Source organism: Mercenaria mercenaria, chromosome 11 (genome assembly GCF_021730395.1).
Source record: "Mercenaria mercenaria strain notata chromosome 11, MADL_Memer_1, whole genome shotgun sequence".
Lineage (NCBI taxonomy): Eukaryota > Metazoa > Mollusca > Bivalvia > Venerida > Veneridae > Mercenaria > Mercenaria mercenaria.
In genome coordinates this window covers 45,324,697-45,344,542 of record NC_069371.1, presented here as the reverse complement: position 1 = coordinate 45,344,542, position 19,846 = coordinate 45,324,697, and the positions used below count along the sequence as shown (strand labels likewise).

The 19,846-nt window shown below is 34.4% G+C and overlaps 1 protein-coding gene across 2 annotated transcripts in view; it reads right to left on the bottom strand.

The window, feature by feature from the left end:
- Positions 1 to 15,564, bottom strand: part of LOC128546006 (uncharacterized) — a 50,009-nt gene extending 34,445 nt beyond the window's left edge. The window contains exons 1-8 of one of the 2 annotated variants that reach the window (XM_053517315.1): positions 15,443 to 15,564; positions 11,437 to 11,519; positions 10,644 to 10,715; positions 8,896 to 9,031; positions 5,700 to 5,794; positions 4,573 to 4,650; positions 2,301 to 2,547; positions 1,422 to 1,694 (exon numbers count right to left, since the gene is read on the bottom strand). In XM_053517315.1, coding sequence (XP_053373290.1) covers positions 1,422 to 1,694; positions 2,301 to 2,547; positions 4,573 to 4,650; positions 5,700 to 5,794; positions 8,896 to 9,031; positions 10,644 to 10,715; positions 11,437 to 11,519; positions 15,443 to 15,491 — 1,033 coding nt within the window. In that variant the 5' untranslated portion in view covers positions 15,492 to 15,564. The remainder of the gene's footprint in view (positions 1 to 1,421; positions 1,695 to 2,300; positions 2,548 to 4,572; positions 4,651 to 5,699; positions 5,795 to 8,895; positions 9,032 to 10,643; positions 10,716 to 11,436; positions 11,520 to 15,442) is intronic. The other variant, XM_053517316.1, reaches the window with a different exon arrangement.
- Between the last annotated feature and the right edge of the window lie 4,282 nt (positions 15,565 to 19,846).

The window sequence follows — 19,846 nt, the reverse complement described above, 5'->3', positions numbered from 1 at the left end:
CTCGATTTTTCCCTACAACTAATAATGAAAAAGTTACAATATAAGCTATTTATAGTACCAACAAAGGGAAGTAATTCTAAAGAAGAGAACTGCGCATGACACTTCGTCTCATGATGGTGTATAATTGGGTCAAGTTTCATCAAAATCCTTCCATGCATGAAGAAGAAATGCTTCGGACAAAGTCATTCTTGAATCTGACCTTTGGCCTCTAAGTGTGACCTTGACCTTAGACCTAAGGACCTGGTTCTTGCACGTGGCACTCCGACTCGTGGTGGTGAACATTTGTGCCAATAGTAACAACAAAGGGAAGTAATTTTAAAGAAGAGAACTGCGCATGACACTTCGTCTCATGATGGTGTATATTTGGGTCAAGTTACATCAAAATCCCTCTATGCATGAAGAAGAAATGCTCCGGACAAAGTTTTCATTCTTGTATCCTTTGACCTCTAAGTGTGACCTTGACCTTAGACCTAGGGACATGATTCTTGCGCATGACACTCCACCTTGTGGTGGTGAACATTTGTGCCAAGTTGTATCAAAATCTCTCTATGCATGAAGAAGAAATGCTCCGGACAAAGTTTTCATTCTTGTATCCTTTGACCTGTAACCTTGACCTTTGACCTAGGGACCTGATTCTTGCACATGACACTCCGTCTCATGATGATGAACAGTTGTGCCAACTTTCATCAAAATCCCTCCATGCATGAAGAAGATATGGTCCGGACAAAGCCATTCTTGAATTTGACATTTGACCTCTAAGTGTGACCTTGACCTTAGAGCTAGGGACTTGGTTCTTGCGCATGACACTCCGTCTTATGATGATGAACAACTTTGCCAAGTTTCATCAAAATCCCTCCATACAGGTAGAAGATATGCTCCGGACAAAGTATGTGGACGCCGCCCGCCCGCCCGCCCATCCGCCAGCCAGGGGCGTTCCCATAATACGTCCCTTTTTTCAAACGGGCGTATAAAAAGAAGATAAACTGTTTAAACTGCCATTTTGTCTGTGAGAGAATAAAAACAAATATACAGCATAAAATACGAGTACTATGGACTGGTTACAATGCGGTCATGTTTCGCACAGAGTTATGAAAGCAGTTTTAATAAGTGTTTAATAGCACATGTATAATTTTGGTAATCCAAACAAATTATAATTCCACGACAAAAACAACATATTTACATCATTTTCATTTTCAACCCTGTTCCACATAACCTGACATTAAAAAATACCTAGGCAGAACCTTAATTTACAGAGAATCGGATAATTAAATTTCAGTCTTTTGGAGAAGCCTGGTGCTTCCTTTGTTTATTCAATTATCTAACATTGACCATATTGTGCGTAAACCAGCATTCAGGTACATTCCTTTTGCATAGTGAAATAACAGCTGTTGAGACGAATCGTGTTACGTAAATATACTTACGAGAATGACTTCGTAGCAAGCCTCTTACTAATAAAGCCTTTTCGTGAGTATCTAAAACAGCAAGATCTTCTCCCTTTGCTTTGCACGATGCTCGAGCGTCATCCCAGGATACTGGCTTGTGCCTATTTACAACATGGATACAAAGCTGCGCATGTGCATTTTGTAAATACACGTAATTTCCTTTGTTGCAGTACGATTTCGTAGACGATAGAGTTGTCATAGCCGTAGTAACGGTATGCAAGTTTGGCTTCGTTGTAGCTGTCTGTTTGTTTCCTAATTAAAGAAAATAAACAATTGTGTTCTCTTTCTAATGTCCCATAAATTGACATGATGATGATATCCCTACAACTGTAAGGCCGTACGTAACTGTTAATTACGTCCTTTTATGACCTATACATTTTCGAAAACTGCATTAAAAGGGCCATAACTTGAACATCAAATCCAAATAAATTGAACAAACAATAACATTTTGTTGATAATATTAGGCCGTGTCTTTTACTTACGACCCAGTTTTGGGTACGTTTTAGAAATAAGGTAGTAGCTGGCACTTATAGGATAGAACAATTTGTGATTTGGATACATCAGTTATATAGTAATTAGGTCGTTAGTGGCAGATACGACCTTTTCATGACTGACGAATGTACAAAAAATCGTATTGATAAACATTTTAAAACTTTCATCAGTTCACGAATTATGCCGCAATCGGTACTTAGCTTCCTCTATGACGTTACAATATGGATACGAACAGGTTCGGTGAGAAATCTGTGAAACAATATAATAGTTTTCTTACAGTAATTTTTTTTAGTAACGACCTTTTTTTCTGGGACGCAGATTAATTTAATACGTTTTCCTTAAAGGTAAATGTAAATGAGGCTCTACCTTCTGTCGTGTGATCTTTCAGAGACTTAGTTGTCAAGGTGTCTGGTAATTCTGTTGTTTGCCCCATATGTTGTTGGAGAGTGGAATGTCTATCTGACATCGTAGTTTTATCATCAGAGGTGTGTGGATGTGATGTTGACATGGTGATATTTGAAAGGGTTCCACAACGATCGTTACAAAAGTCTGTATTGCAACATATGGGATTACAGTTTTGAGTACCAAACGCTTGTGTTATTGCATTACATTCCTGAAAATAAACATTAGTTTACGTCGTGGTTTAAGCGAGTGATACTTTATAACTTTACTTTTTTGTCTGTAAACTACATATTTAAAAACTGAGGCACAGTGCAAGAGCTCTAAATGATAAAATAGAACATTCCACATAAACACACATAACCATGTACATTTTTATACTATCGTCGATGAATATTGCTTGGTAATCCATTATATGCCTATTGAGCTAAAAGTTTACTGTACTAACAATCTCAGATCAAATACCATCTGAATAAAATCATGTATTAATGTTACGCATGGGATCTACACTAAACCGATAGAAGATCACGTTCAAACAATCTTTCCGCTATCTAATCAGGGCCTTGGTTTTAATATTTTGAAAATGAAAGAAGTGTTTTTGAAAACAGCATTATGGCTGCACCCTCGTGTTTTTCTTTGCGAAATGAAATAAAAAGGAGATAGATATGGAGGACTTAACGCATCGAAAATAATTTTTTGCTCTTGTATAAACTTGTCGATTTTAATCGTCTAAAACATTCTGTAATACTTCGTCAACGCCATTTTGAAGGTAAAGTCGAACGATTTTTGAATTGATTTGTTCAAATATAAATAGATTGATGGAAATAAAAATTAATAGTATTGGAAATTCGATTATTTGAATTGGTCGCCATGAGATCTTTCATTTAGGAAGATTGAATACTTAGGTCAGATAGGGTCAAAAACAGCTAGCGTTAAAATTGGTAACGAACATATACAACAGAAAAACGAAATACACAGAATTGAGTAAGCTTTGTTTTGGGTTTTGTTTCATAGGACTGGTGCATAATTTTGTCTCAAGGTTGTTACCCTGCAGGTCTATTTAGGTTTTTGACCTTAGGGTTAGGTCCATTTCCTTTGATTATCTGGTTCTACATGGTGTCAGCTAAACGTAGAACTCATTTGTTATGTATTAACATTTTGGCCGAAAGCAATGAAACTTATTACAGTAATTGCAAATTATTACTACTTATGATTAAAATGTTGTAAGTATGACATGACGGCGTATACAGGACATGACATTCTAAATCCTTAATGAATTCATTTTCTTTAAACTTTATTCTCAGCATACACAAGCATTCGCTTAAGTGTTTAAACAATGTTTCTCAGTTAAAAAGTCACGAGTGTCTTGAAATGTCAAAAATGGATGAACATTGCTCCTTTCAGTGCAAAGATGACAGTGATTATTGAATAGGTGAGCGGATGAATGCACAAAGCTTAATACAAGAGGATCAGAATAGCTGAACCAGAATGTGTAAGAAATATATGAAAAACAAAGGAAAAAATGTAAGAAACTCGTCTATACTCAGGTACATCAAACTTCAACTAGGCCTTAAAGCATTTAGCAGAGACAAAATGAATTTTTCTTAACTGTATACCAAGCGAAAAAAAGACTGGATTTCAGACGAATGGCCTAGAAATAGTTCGGATTTCAATCTGATAGATATCATTTTAGCGTTCCTGATGATATTATGCGTTCATGTCCAGAATTCAAAACAACAAAAACAACAACAATAAAAACTCAAAGCCCTAAAAGGGCTCATTGAGTGATATTTCAGGCGATACCCCTGAAGAATCAACATAGACATATAATGCTCATTTTGAAAGAGAAAAAACCAAAAAGATATGGATCATAATAGGGTCAGACGAAATAGATATGTATAAACATATATAAATCGACCTTCCGTAAGCTATTTGGATGGATCCGTGACAAAAAGAATTTAACGCCCCGAGTGAGGTTTGAACCCACATCGATGAGGGGCAGGTGATTTGAAGTCAGCGACCTTAACCAGTCGGACGCTGAGGCCCCCGGTTTTGCATTAACTATACACCAAGTTGCTTAACATACATATGCATCTATAAATCTATTCTTGTTTGGGTTTTAACACAAAAACTTCATTAGAGATCCTAATACTGAAAGATTTCTGCGCGTTATGGAATAATGTCAAATAAAGATATTTAGCTTACAAAGAATAACATACTAGTATTCAAATATATTTACCGCTTGACTTTCACATTGACCTCTGTGCATAGCGTCAGGACGGCCACTCGATTCAAGTGAATGATATAACATGCACAGCTGAAAACAAAAGTCTTGTAACATCAGGTTTTAGAGGCGCATGTTACCACATCTTTCGACATGACAATGGATTTACTAGTATATTGCAACAGGTAGTTATTACCCTTTATAACACAGCCTGTACACTCGTAGGAACTCGTTTACACCGTTGATGTTAAAATTGTTAAACATTTTGTAAGTGATTTTTTTTTATAAATTAATATTCTCAATGATTTTTGTAAAATAATTATGAAAAGTAGAAAACAAATTTCAGAAGAGAGTAAAGCATTTAGGTAACTATAGAAATGAAAGGAAGTATACATAATGTGCACTTTTTTCTGAGACATCGTATGGCGGCATATTTCTGCCCTATTTATGTACACAGTTTTCTCTACAAATGCCACGTGTCCAGTTATTATATACATCGGAAATGGAAAGGTTTTTTGATATTCAGATATTTATCTTTACAGGACAAAAACTGCATGCAAGTGCCAACTTCTGACACCACATATTCACATAAATAAGCGGATGTTGTCCTGATAGAAAGTTAGCTTGGAAGAGGCAAGATACCAACTGGTGAGTGTGTTCCATTTTTGTTATTATACCAGTACTGATTAACTGGGGGGATATGTGGATGACTTGTAGCGGTTTTGTCCTGTTAAGATGCTTAAGTGGATAACATGAAACTTTTCTACTTGAACCAGTGGCATTTTCGATTGACAAATATATATGCCACCATAAAATCTAAAATAAGATTTATCATATTTTCACAGGATATATATGTTTCATATTATGTATTGTGAAATCATGAAACTTCAGTGTGAGCGACTGCCTTTCAAACTTCGATTTTCAGTTACAATATTTGTAATATTTTGTATTTTAGTACTTTGTTGTAAAGATATGAGTGGTAACGGAATGTGCATTCATTTTCTGGTAAATCAAAGCTATTACAGTATAAAGGTTAGAATTAGACCTAATAATGGGACTGATAAAGAACTTCTTGACATCACGTCTGGAAACAAAAATATTCACATAATCACTTTGTTTAAGAAAAAAAATTATATACGTACTTCATTTTTGCCACAGACAGTAACATTGGTACAATCTTTGGGGTTTTGTATATCACAGGTGTAGCAGTAAGGACCGCGTTGTTTTATGGGAATTTCTGAAAGAGAAAAGATTATTATTTTATTTGTTTCTCTTATACCTAAAATATGCATTTCATTGGTGACACTTTACATCATAAACAAATAATTGATAAAACAGTACTGATTAAAGTAAATTACAATTTTAAATTTCATCTCCATATATATATAATTATGTTACGGCAGTTTCTCAGTCTGATGTTATTGCAGGCTTCACTATTTTCAATCTTCATTCTGCTAAATTTCTAAAATGGACTGGTCCGACTTTCAATTTGGACAGTACCATTTATTTTTCGAAGGGATGCCACTGAAAATTTACTGACTGTTAATGGTTGCGAAGGCAGACTCACTTGACGCCAGTAGACTAAAGGTTAACTACTTTTGTTTTGTCTTTTGACTTGTTAGTTATGAGCTTACATTTTGTGTAGTTTGTCTAAATAATATTTAATTAAGATTTTTTGCGCGATTTTACGGGTAACACATTCAGACTTCTTGCAAATCCTTGAATCGCGCTGACTATTTTTAAATGATTTGCAAAGTGCCCCCATGTGATTTATACCCATATAAAGCACAAGAAGCAGTATTTAATCCTTACATATACATTTTAACAGTAGCTTAAATTTTTGAAATAATAAGTGGCTTGCTTTTCATAATAGGTATCAGAATATTGAAATAAAATCAGGATATCGATCTTTTCAACATATGAATGGAACAGCCAAAAAGATCCATGTGATTAGCCTTCCGATAAAAATACAGTTCATGGAATTTATTTAAATATCACTAATTCAGTGAAAAATCATTTAGTCATGTCGATTAAACATTTCCTTCAGATAAAATAGTTTTTATTATAATTTCATGTTCTTTTCGAAAAATTTGGTGTGCAATTTTGAAAGAAAGTTTTCTTTGAACAACGTCAGACTGCACGTACAGTCTCACAGAAAGGGTCAACCTTGATATTTTAATTTAATGTTTATTTGCTAAAATTCTGCTGCTTTTAAATTTGTACCTTAAGCATGATATAAGAAATCAGTTGAAATCTATTCTTATATTACAATAGCTCATAGATCTTGTTGGAAGTAAAAGTCAATATAACTGATATATATGGAAACATGGATACATAAATAAGTGGCATAACTCTTCTTACTTACTTGTTCTCATTATTAGTTAGCTTATGTTATTATATTTATATCTCAAAAAGGGTTTTGTTCTTTGGTAAACTCGGTAGCACTCTTGTTAGCTCAAGAGTAAGCTGTTGTGGTCAGTGATTGCCCTTCCTCGTCCGTCGTCCGTCAACAGTTTCCTTGAAACAAACAACTCCTCCTAAACCAGCTGGCCAATTTTGATGAAACTTCACATGGATGTTCATTGGATGGTCTTCTTTAAAAATTACATTTTGTATATTAAAAAAGAATAGCGTTCAGAACTCTTGTTGCCACGACAACTGGAAAGAAAGACTTCAAAAATCTTCTTGTCCAAGACGACTGGTCCTAGGGCTTTGATATTTGCTACGTAGCATCTTATAGTAGACCTCTACTAGGATTGTTCATATTGTCCCTCTAGGGCAAAATATGGGCTCCGCCTGGGGTTAAATGATTATATAGACTTTTATAGGGAAAAACCTTGAAAATATTTTTGTCCAAATCCACATGACCTGGGGCTCTGGTATTTGGTTTGTAGCATCATCTAGTGTTACCCTACCACGATTGTTCAAATAACCCCCCTCGGGTCAATATGGCCCCGCCCTGAGGGTCACCTGATTTATATGGACTTAAACGTTCTTCTTGTACAAAACCTAGGGCTTTGATATTTGGTATGTAGCATCGTTTAGTAGTCCTTTACCTAGATTATTCAAATCATCCCCCTGGGGTTACGAATGACCCCGCCCCCTGGAGCACATTGTTTAAATAGACTTGTATAAGAAAACTTTCAAACATTTCTCTTAAACTGCAAAACCCAGAGTTTAGATATTTGGTATATAGGATTGGCTAGTGGTCCTCTACCAAGTTTGTTCAACTTCTGCTCTTAGGGTCAGAATGGGTCTTGGGTCTTAGGGCTGGCGCCACATGTTGTAAATAGACTTATCAAGGGAAAACTTTTTGTCTAACACTACAGTGCACAGAGTTTTGATATTTCTTCAAGTTATTCTGATTCGTTAAAAAACATGGCCGCCAGAGGGCTTGTCCACTTTTCCTGATGTATTAAGTCTTGTATTAAACTACTGGTCTGATTTTGAAAAAAAAATGATCCTTGTGTGACCCACTACCAAGGTTGTCCAAATTATTTTGATTCTTGAAAAAAGGCTGCCTGGGGTGTAATCACTTTTTACCTATATGACTTTATGTATTGGAAACTTCAAAAGTCTTCTTGTCAGAAACAGCAGGCCCAATCTTAAAATAATTTTACACAAACATTTCTTGGGTGACCCTTTACGAAGATTGTACAAATTGTTCTGTTTTATGAAAAAAAAAAACATTGCCGCCAGGGGTTGTTGTCACTTTACTCCATACGTATGTAGTGGAAACATTAAAAATCTTCTTGTTTGATATTGTCATATCAGATCATTCTCCCAATGTCCTACCCCACCTCCCCCTCCCCCAAAACACATACATACATTATCTTCCTGCATTTATTATGTTAAGAAATGATATATCTCATTTACTGATTTGTCGTTGAATAAAATCATTGGTCGGAGTTCAGATGCAAAAGAATTATTACCTCTGAATGACAAACAGTGATTTTATGCCAGATCAAATCACTTTATGAATATATCATTTCGACTCTAACACGTTATGAATGATTATTTTATACATCGTTTTACGTCATCCATCAAATATTTGCCTGTTTTCTGTTGGTTTCGCTATGCCGTTTGACGCTATGACGTCATCATTGTCACGTCAGAAAAAGAATTGTTCCACAGTTACACACAATTTTCAGCCTTCTTTGTTTAATAGGAAAATAGATCGGGTCGTGTTAGAATAGAAATTTAAAATTTTCTTGCACTATTTCAAAGTAATTTCACAAACATTTTCTTCGCACAGTCATCTACCATAACTGTTCAAACAAGCAACTAAACTCAGGTGTGCGATATACGGCCATCATGGCTCTCTTGTTTTATACTTACCGTGTGTTCCGCATCCCTTCATGTTGCAGAAATCACCGACACAGCATTCTCTACACATTAAGCTATCTGTTGAGCGTGTATTCACAATTTTTGCTGACCTTTTACCAATGAGAGCAGTTGAAATGGAAACACATTGCTAGTAAAGTAACAAAAAAATATTTTTGATATTGTAATATGTTTTTGTTTATCTTTAAATATATGATAGAGTAGTGTAATTGACATAGATATAAAACAAAACTGATTATAAATAAATTTTATAAACAGTTGTTAAAATACCTTGATGATTTCCTCTTTTGAAAAACGATATTGGCATTTATAACCTATACTAATATATTCACGTCTACAGAGAAGAAACCATTTCGGACGCAAGTTCGAATTTCAATTCAATAACACCATTAATTTTCAATTCCAACATAACACCATTAGTTTTAATTTTAATAAAAAGATGGTCGGCTAGTAGTTTGATTGTTTGCTTGTTTTGGGTTTAACGCCATTTTTCAACAGTATTTCAGTTATGTAACGGCGGGCAATTAACCTTACCAGTGTTTCTTGGTTCTGTACCAGTACAAACCTGCAAGAAACTGCCAACTTCCCCACATGAATCAGAGGTGGATGACGAATTATTTCAGACACAATGGCTTTTATCAAATCGTCATGGAGAACATACGCCACGCCCAGGGCTCGATCTCACGACCCCGCGGTACTTAGATCTTCGCTCTCTCTATTGAGCTCAACGGACGGGCTCGTTGCAGTAGTAGTAGTACTTCCAGTGTATTTGGAAAATAAGTGTTATGTATAACTTTGGTAAATGTTTGCCCTAAGACATTCAGTTTATCCCGTCTACCTTTGTTTTGAATGTAGATCTATCCTACATATTATTCGTATTGCAAGTATGCCATGGTCATGTACCGAAACAGTTGGTGTAAGCAAAACCATTCTTCCGCCAATCAATAAAACAAACATGGGTTACCTACTTTCGTTTTTGGTTTAAACTCTATCTTTCTTGGATATGTAAAATATTTGTTTAGAGAAGTGTTTTTCATACCTTTCATTAATTGTCAACATGTGAAGTTTTGTACCCTCACCCGGTCAACACCCCCTCCCCCCCCCCCCCCCCCCACACACACACACCCTCCCCAAGAATGCTGAATATGGGATTAAAATCTTCTGAAGTGGTTCCTTTACAGCTGAACGTTAAGCAAGAAAAATAGTGCATCAAATAGCTGCAGTTTATTACACACAAGGAAATAGTGTCACCAGAAACCAACCATTCTCTACCTGGTAGACCTAAATCGATTGCACCTGTTTATATAACATGAAGTATCACTGCAAATGTGCGACTCCTCGAGAAATCTGTTAGAAATGTTTGTGGGAGGATAGCGCAAGATACAGACGACACTTTCAATTCCAAATTTATCCATACTTCTTTAGGTGTAAAGTACTATACCAATCTTAGAAATGTTTAGTTGGAGTAGCGGGGGCTCGAACTTAATACCTCTGGATTCGAGGTCAGACAGTGTTACCACTGTACCACAGCGTCTACTCTCCGATCTAAAGACACAGAGTGGAAACAAAATGAAGATTATGTCTTTCGCAGAGCTAAAATACCTATGATACGTTATACAGCATAAGATACGTGACGAAGGTCATAGCAGGTCACAAAAACGAGCTTAATACGGCTGCTTCTAAATATCGATCGTTTGTCCTCTTAATCGGATGAAAGTGAAATCGAACAATTAGCCACCTACTGATTTTGGCAGACAACCGGAGTTAAAAGATACGTTTCCGCTTGCTAATACAACTTGATCCGTGAAACAAATCTGAAACATAGCCAGAAATACTAATTAGGTATCAAACAAAAGTAGCAATTTCTTTTAAAGTTGTTTAAGAAATGATATATCTCATTCAGTGATTTGTCGCTAAATAAAATCATTGTTTGGAGTTCAGATGCGAAGGAATTATATCACGAGGGCGCAGCTCAAGTGATATAATAATAAGCATCTGAACGACAAAACGATGATTTCATTCAAGAGCAAATCACTAAATGAGATATATTGTTTCGATTCTAACACGTTACCAAGGATATTAAAGTACATCCTTGACGACATCTATTAAATATTTGACTGTTTTCTGTTGGTTTCTTTTCCAACGCACCGCTATGCCGTTTGACGCTCTGACGTAATAAGTGTGACGTCAGAAAAATGAATTGTTGTTTAATAAAACACAGTTTTCAAACTTCTTTGATTAATAGGAAAAAGGAACTGATCGTGTTATGATACAGATTAATTATTTTCTCTGTTTCACAGATACATCTATAAATCACATTGAAAATATGTGTCTTGCAATATCATGCATTGTCTGCTTTTTGATTGACTAAACAAATGAGGCAGAACAGTACGAATATATTATATGCCTCTTCCCTATATCATACAACCCCTACATATGACTTGAATATCAGCTACTATGGTTTGGTTTAAGTTTCAACCTTTTTGACGAAAATTTTAATTCAGTGCAACAAATGTGTTTTTGTAACTCCATTACCTCATCCGAATTGCAAACCATTAGTTTCGAACAATCACGTGGGTCTGGTAAATTCTGGCACTCAAAACACTTAATACCATAACCTGTAAATTATCAACACTTTCTATTTAATATTACATTCAAGAGAAATTACGAAATTATCCGTTCTAAAGATATTCTTATATGGTCATGTAAGCTACATTTCAACATTAAAGCAGAGTCCAACGTTTATGAAATAACAAAATCGATAAGTTGTATCATATTAGTTTAAAATCACTACCAAGAAGAAATATTGTTTCCTAAACTTCAAAACAAATTTGAGTTATGTCCTTTTACGTATTAGACTTAAAACAAATGCTATAAATTTGAGTTGTGTCCTTTTACGTATTGGACTTAAAACAAATGCCATAAATTTGAGTTGTGTCCTTTTACGCATTGGACTTAAAACAAATGCCATAAATTTGAGTTATGTCCTTTTACGTATTGGACTTAAAACAAATGCCATAAATTTGAGTTGTGTCCTTTTACGTATTGGACTTGAAACAAATGCCATAAATTTGAGTTGTGTCCTTTTACGTATTGGACTTGAAACAAATGCCATAAATTTGAGTTATGTCTTTTTACGTATTAGACTTAAAACAAATGCCATAAATTTGAGTTATGTCCTTTTACGCATTGGACTTGAAACAAATACCATAAATTTGAGTTGTGTCCTTTTACGTATCGGACTTGAAACACATGCCATTTTACTATATATAAGTATTGCAGTGTTTCCCGCAATTTTCATATTGGCATGCATTTGAACAAACTGGAAAAGTTATCTCTAGGAAAGATTAGCTTAAATAGAAATAAGATGTAATAGGCTTTGTTTAAAGACACTGATTCTGGTATGCCTGGTATGTGGTCTATGGAGATGATAAGGTCTGCGTATTGGCGTTAAGGGCCAATACACAAGTCAGGACCATTGGTAGACTTGCTTCTGTTTATCATATTTTAATAAGCTACTGTATAGCTACTGTGCAGTAAATAAATTGCAGGTGATATTTCTCACCTTTATAGCAAATCAGTTCTCACCTTTAAAACGAGTTTAGAAAGCTTGATTGAATTAGGGCTAAATAAACAAAGTGATGAGATACAACAGTGTTTTATCATATTTTTGATAAAGTAAGTTTTCTAACAATAATTATTACATCTCATTATTGCTGTTTTTTTATTATCAAAAATATAAAAAATGCATTCAGGCACATAGCTTTTAGAAGTAATAAATTATTGTGTATTTTGAACAATGATATATCATTATTGCTAGATTTTATTATACATAAAAGAAAGTTAACATTATTTAGACAACACAAGAGGAATTAAGCATTTTTGATATATAACATCCTTCTGTCTATATACCTTCTTTATCTATTAAAAATGCAACTGAACGCTTCTTTAATTTCTCATAAAATCCAGCAATTATCTTTTTTTTTTTCGTTTTTATTTTGTTACTTTTGATAAAAAGATCATAATCATTGAATAAACAAACTTGTAATTTCACTTATTAAGTTTTGAATAATTATTTTATAGTGAGAAATGCTTTGCTATAAGAGTTATAATTTAATTGGCCAGGACATTACTCAGCATGACTGAGCAAACAAAATTAGTATCTTATCAATTAAAATAATTTTGTGTACATGCTGAAAAAAGACTAAAAAAAAAAACAACAGCATTTCAATTAATAAAATGCAAAACACAGGAAATAACCAATTTACCTGTAGGCAATAAAATTTATGATTCTCTGACAATAATTAGGCTACATGTCAAGTCTACAGGGGTTGTATGGACTCTTATCAGACTGGACCAGACAGGATCTTGTATATTGGGGATTAAAAAGTCTGGTATTTGGGGGGGGGGGTCACTTATATAGGAGATTTTCTTTGCCTTTAATCAAAATATAACAGTAGAAATGTGTCATTAATGTAAATACAGCTCATGATACAATAGGGTTATTATGATAGTCGCTTGATCTGGGATGCTGTATTCGGCCCGAGTGGATTGTGCCAGGTCGAATCACACGAGGAGCGCAAGCGCCGAGTGAAATCTGACTTTGCACAATCCACGAGAATCGTATACAATGTCCCAGATCTAGCTACTGGTAAAATGTTCATTATATATCTCCGCCTGTATGTTGATACTGTTCTTTTTGTTACCTGCCAAACCTGATTCCTCATAAACCAGTCGTTACCCTCACACAGAATAACCTTTAAACGTTCTACAGATCTGGCATTTAACTGACCTTGCTATTTTAATATATTATATTTCCATTTTTCCGCTGAACATTAGACATATTTTTGGACATTATTTGCAAATATTATTTTAAAAAAAGTTTATTTTTACTCCCATCAAACAGTGCATTTGTATCTATTATTGATATATTGAGCATTTGATTATTTCTAACAAAAAGACCAAGTAGCAACAGACTTCTAGAAAATAATATTTTAATTTAGTGTCTCCAGAAATGTTTGGTTTGTTACCGTTACTGTTTGTTTAAAAAGGGGATCTGAAATGTAATGCAAAATCGTCCAACAGCAACAGCTTTCTTCGTTTTCATCATAAACAACTACTTTTGCTTAACAGATAATTTACTTAAGCTCGTTTTACCCGAACGAATTAAAAGTAAAACATTATGTTGCATACTGGATAGGATTGTCCTATGTTTTCGCCGATGCTAGCAAAATAAGGTCTTACATGTTCGCCTGTGTAAGGCAGGGTTTTCCCTTACCGGATATTGAATAGAAAAACAGCGTCAGTATGGTTTGTTAGGGCCCGTATCTCTTATAAGTGTATTAAGTAAAACATTTGCTTATTTGCCAAGTAGATGTGGTGTTAACTAGTACTGTTTTACGTCAGGTAAGAAATATCCTTGAAAATAAATAACTATCTCGGCACGTGATACTTTTCCCACCAATTCCTTTTACAACCTTGATGTAAGATAACCTGTGAATGCATGTGTAAATTCGTGCGCTACTACAATAAAATAGTACTGTAAAATGGAAAGCTTTCTTTTATTTACGTTTTTCGTCTGTTATTTGAAAGATACGGTATGCAAGCAAAAGCATTTGTCATTGGTTGTATGTGTGAATAGAAATATCCGGGGCCTGTTTTACGTTATCTTTCCAGAGCCTCATTACCGCTTGTACATTTACATTAAAATTAATTAATATTTTTTCCATCTAGATCGCATCTACGACTAGAGAAAGAGTCGTGTAATCTAGCATAAGGAAAAAGAAAAATCCAAGGATAAAGAACCCTTATTTTCATTGAAAGTATTGGTTTTTTATAACTAATTTAACATCAATGTACATTTTAGCATATAAAATGTTCCAATCAATGTCATACCCAGTGGAAGTTGAAAGGAAAATAAATAACAACTACAATTCATTGTTTTAGGAAAATAAATTACACATGTAACCAGACAATGCATTGACATGGACTTTTATTTGAACTGAGGGCAAGTATTGTGTAAACCTAGGAAAATACAATACTTTTTATGAGGAATAAAGCTCTGCAAGTTAAATACAGACATAACTCACTTGATTGTGTTGCGTAATGGCACTACGGAAACTGGCTTGCGTTAGGTTTTCAAATCTAAACTATTCTATGAAAATTAGCAGGATTCGTCTTATAAATGTAGCTTATTTCAGTATTAAGTGTTTGATAATTACTTGATCCCGATAAGCACTATATATGATGCGATATTCTCCAAAGATCTTCGTCCTCTGTCGGAATATGTTGAAACAACGGCACAAACTTCAGCTAAATGAATACATGTCGGACTAATTTGCGCTCCCGTTCGCACGTCGTTTTCAATGGATTCGGTATATAATGGATAAACATTCTTACAAAACCTGAAATGTGCTCTTTTCCTGAGTAAAATTCACCACTCAAACAACGTTGAAACCATCTTACCTGGTAAAGTTTGGCCAGTGTGATGATATGATCAGAACTGTGTAAATTACAATGGCAGAAATAAAAACGTACTCACAGCTTGATACAAAACACAATAGTATGCCGAGGGATGTCAGACTCGTCATTATGTGAATTGCCAAAATAATCTTATTAAACTTTACACTCCTTGTTTTAAACCAGTTGTTAAATTGATAAGGAGTAAGGCCATATAGAAGTAGCATGAGGTTATCATGTTCTTGTCTTGATAGTGTGACCTGACCTCGGTTTTGTAGGATCCTGTAAATGTGGTCAAAAAACTGGGAGTTATAGAATAAACACAGTCTATAGCTTGGCATTGTCATCACGCCTTCGTGTGTTGTATGAATAACTATCTTGATAGTGTGATCGCACCTGGGTGTGTTGTACAAGGAACTTTGTTGACAGTAGGATCACATCTTGGTGTTGTATGATGAAATGTGTCCTTATATTGTGATCACACCTTTGGTGTTATATGGTAAACCGTATCTTGATATGAGATCACACTGGGTTTTGTATGATAAACTATATCTTGACAGTGTAATCTCACATTGGTTTCATACAGTAAATTGTATCTTGACAGTAATGATCACACTATAATAAAGGGGACAAACTGGAATTTCAACAACAGTTAACATAAGTAAGCTATTGTACTGAGGTAAGGAGTTCTAACACTAAAAAAGATAGGAAGTTTGAGAGTAAGGTAAACAAGTCCTTGGAAACTAAACTATACAAAATTTGAATGTACTCCAAGGTTTTTGAAGTTGAAAAGTAAGAGGAATTTAGAATGCAAATTGGTAGAAAGTTGTGAAAAGAGAAGCAAAATAATTTCAATATATCGAGGTCTATTCTTTAATTGATAATATTTAGTTTACTTACAGATTAGATTGTTTTAGTGTCTATTGATGTTTTTTAGTCCTAGAAATTGAATTTTGTGTCATTGATTGAATTTGGGGTTGAATGCAACATTGTGGTAATTTATCTGATATTTGGGAGGTAAGACATTTGTAACATTTAGCTTGTATTATATGTTTTTATTAGTGTTTTTTACGTTTCAAGGCAAGAAATACTATTATTGTCTAATGTCATCAGTATTATATTAGTGCAATATGAGATGTAGTTTTGATTAATATAGAGTGATAAAGATTTTGTTTGTTTAATTATAGCTACAATCTTTTAACATTGCATTTTTGATAACTACTTCTTGAACTATTTCAGCTCTACTGAAGATTGGAACCAAGACAATGTGCAGTGTAACAGTCGTCAGTCTAATTTGAGTAAACAATGAGCATTTTTAACTATTTCGGGAAGATATACTTTCCAAATTTTATACCCTTGGCTTTAAGAATTTTATTTACATTTCTGTCAAAATTGGGAAAATTTGCAGCTATCAATAACATGATAATAACAACAGCAAATTATGTCTTGACAGACCACTACTTATTTACAATGAATTACATTTTAGATGCTTTTCCTTTTGCGGTTTTGCCTTACTTGTTAAGAATTCTTCAAACAATTTTTAACCAAATATTATAGAATATATTTTAGAATTTTTTGTCTCAAATTTGGGAGAAATGTTTGGGAATAAGCCCCTCCAACACCGCCCCTAATCCTCATCCACAAAAAAAACAACACACAACCCTTTAGTAGCCACCTGTCTTATAAGAAATAAGAATGGTTTCTTGTTTTGGAAAGGCACAGCTGCTGTATCCAAAAAGTTTTCGCGTTCTTGTATTTAGTTTAGCAATTCTGTATGCTATTTGTACTTGTTAGTTCTACACGAGTAATTTATCATTTAGGTTTTCGACAAATTTAGTATATGTAAATCAATGTGTGTTTTAAAGCCATGAAATGTCTTGTTTTATTATGTGAAACCATTACATGTATCAAGGTGCTTGTTACTAACAATTAATTATTTGTATACTACTTGTAAAGAATTAGTTGTTTGTCGAAGTCAAGGCACTTGCTGATATAAAGCTGACATGCATGTAATGTTTGAAATTATATTGTATATGTGGATACCACTGTGTGTCAAAAAGTTCATGAATATATAATATCAGACATTTGGCATGCAGAAATTTTCATAGGTAGAGGAATAAAAAGTACGCCTCTTTTTCGACTTGTATTCATCAATTTAACTTTCTTTAGCGACAAGGATGTAGCTGTTGTTGTCTGTACAATAACTGCAACTTGAGGAATTTATTATTCAATAATGCAGTCAAATTTCGTTCGCACCAACTTGGATAATCCGCCCTTTACTCAAACTCATCATCGGGTCCAGGCAAAATTCATATTGTTCAATGGTTCGAAATACTAATAACTCGAACAAATTTTGCCCGTTCATTCGAGTGCGAAGTTTGACTGTAGATGAGAAGGAATGGAAGGGCAGCACCATAACTTCAGCTACTTTAATAACTGATTTATCTCTATTTCTGATGTAAAAGAATAGTTAAAACCTCCTATATGAACGACTGTACTCCCCCTCTTCCTGTTGCGACCGATCAAAACACACAACTGGTAAGAAATCGTCTTTAAATTAATTACTTTGCTTTACACGGTGTGTGTTTTTAAGTTTTACAATAAGTTGGGCATAAATATGTGTATGTGGTGATGTAATAGATGAAACAGACAAGTAATGTTTACAAAATGCTGACAAAATGTTAACTGGTCACACTTACCGCATGGAAATTCACTATAGCAAGTAAATAACTCGTGAATAACGTGTCAAATTGATTTACAATTGAAAAATCCATGTTGTTTTCTGAAATAAGCATCACACCCTGTAAACGACTGTACTCCCCCTCTTCATGTTGCGACCGATCAAATCTATAATCTGACCGCTAAAAGGTGGGAAAAAACTATTTTAAAGTGATTAATGTGCTGTTGGTGTGTATATTTATATTTTATTTGAAGCTGGGTATTATTTGTTGCTTTATGTAATGTGTTAGTCTAATTACAGGTAAAATTATAGCAAAGAATTCGATAGATCATTGATTTCCAGAAATTGCATTGTTTGCGTCAAAAGTACAATATTTTCTTACTAACCGTCTTGATGAATCATCTACATATAAATCCCATTGTTTCCTGGGTAGAGAAGCAATGCTAGTTTGGTAAAACTAAATAAAATCATTGCTAAAACCTCAAATTTGTTTATACTCGTCAATGAAAGAGGATTCTGTGTGACGTCCTGACTGTATGCAGGTTTGCTTGCAGTCCTGTACAAATATTCGTAGAAAACACTGTATGCCTGTTAGCAACTGACTTATTTTATAAACTATCGGCTTTTCTCTTGCTCCTGTAATATTCCTTCATAATTATAACCAACAAGCGAAGTTTGTAGGAGGGGGCTCCGTCTGCCCGGTATGTCCTCATAAATTTGGTCCTGCAATTACTTGAATACTATTAAACACCTACCTCTCTGAAACTTCACACACATATAAGCAATATGTGGGTAGTTAATGCTCGTCCTCTTCTTTTTCTTTCTGTTTAAAGTCAATGTCACAATTAAGAGATCAAAGGTAAAAAAGGTCCAATTTTCGTGTTCGTGTAATACCTTCTTTATGCATTAAGGGATTCTAAAATAATTGGCACTAATGTTCACCATCATAAGACGATGTGTTGCGCACGAGACACAGTTCCCTAGCTCCAAGGTCAAGGTCACATTTAGAGGTCAAATTTTTCATTTTTCGTATCCGGACCTTTACGTGTTTATGCATGAAGGGATTCTGAAATAACTTGTTACAAATATTCAACATCATGTGTAGCGCATAAGACACAGGGGCCCGTCTTATCAAACATAGTACGACTAAAAGCGATCGTATGTCTGTGATATCTGTTTTCTTGGAATATGCACATATTATAAAGCAAATATACTACCTGCCCGTAGGCTTACACATAAACTATTGGTAACGTGTTTTGTTACTGGTATCATCAAAAGTGTTGAGACAAAATTTTGGTCGTACGATACGATAAGATGTTTCGATAAAGGCCCAGCTGGTCCCTTGCTCCAAAGGTAAGACTAAATAAGAATAAAGGGTTTATTTCTCGTGTCCGTACCGTAACTTATGTTAAACTTACTTGTTCACGCATTCTAATATACAATTGTATATAGCAATCATTGTCTCCAATGTTATTTTTTATTTAAAAATATATCGTTGCCATTATGAATTGGTACAGGACGGTGGAAGCGGAGGTATAATTTAGCGACCGTTAGGCGGCAGCTCTAGCTTCTAGAAAGATAAAAATACGGTTTATAAGCGTGCTTTTTCTACGTTTATGACACATAAAATGGAGAATGCGTGTTATTGTAAAGGTTATATACCAGTAAAACAGTTCCCATAGGGTTCTACTGTACATTCGTCACAGTTTAGATCCACTTATTATATTTTCTAAATTTTTAAACCATTGAAACCCATATATCATCGGAAACTACAATAAATAAGCTGTCAAAATATGAAAAGAAAAT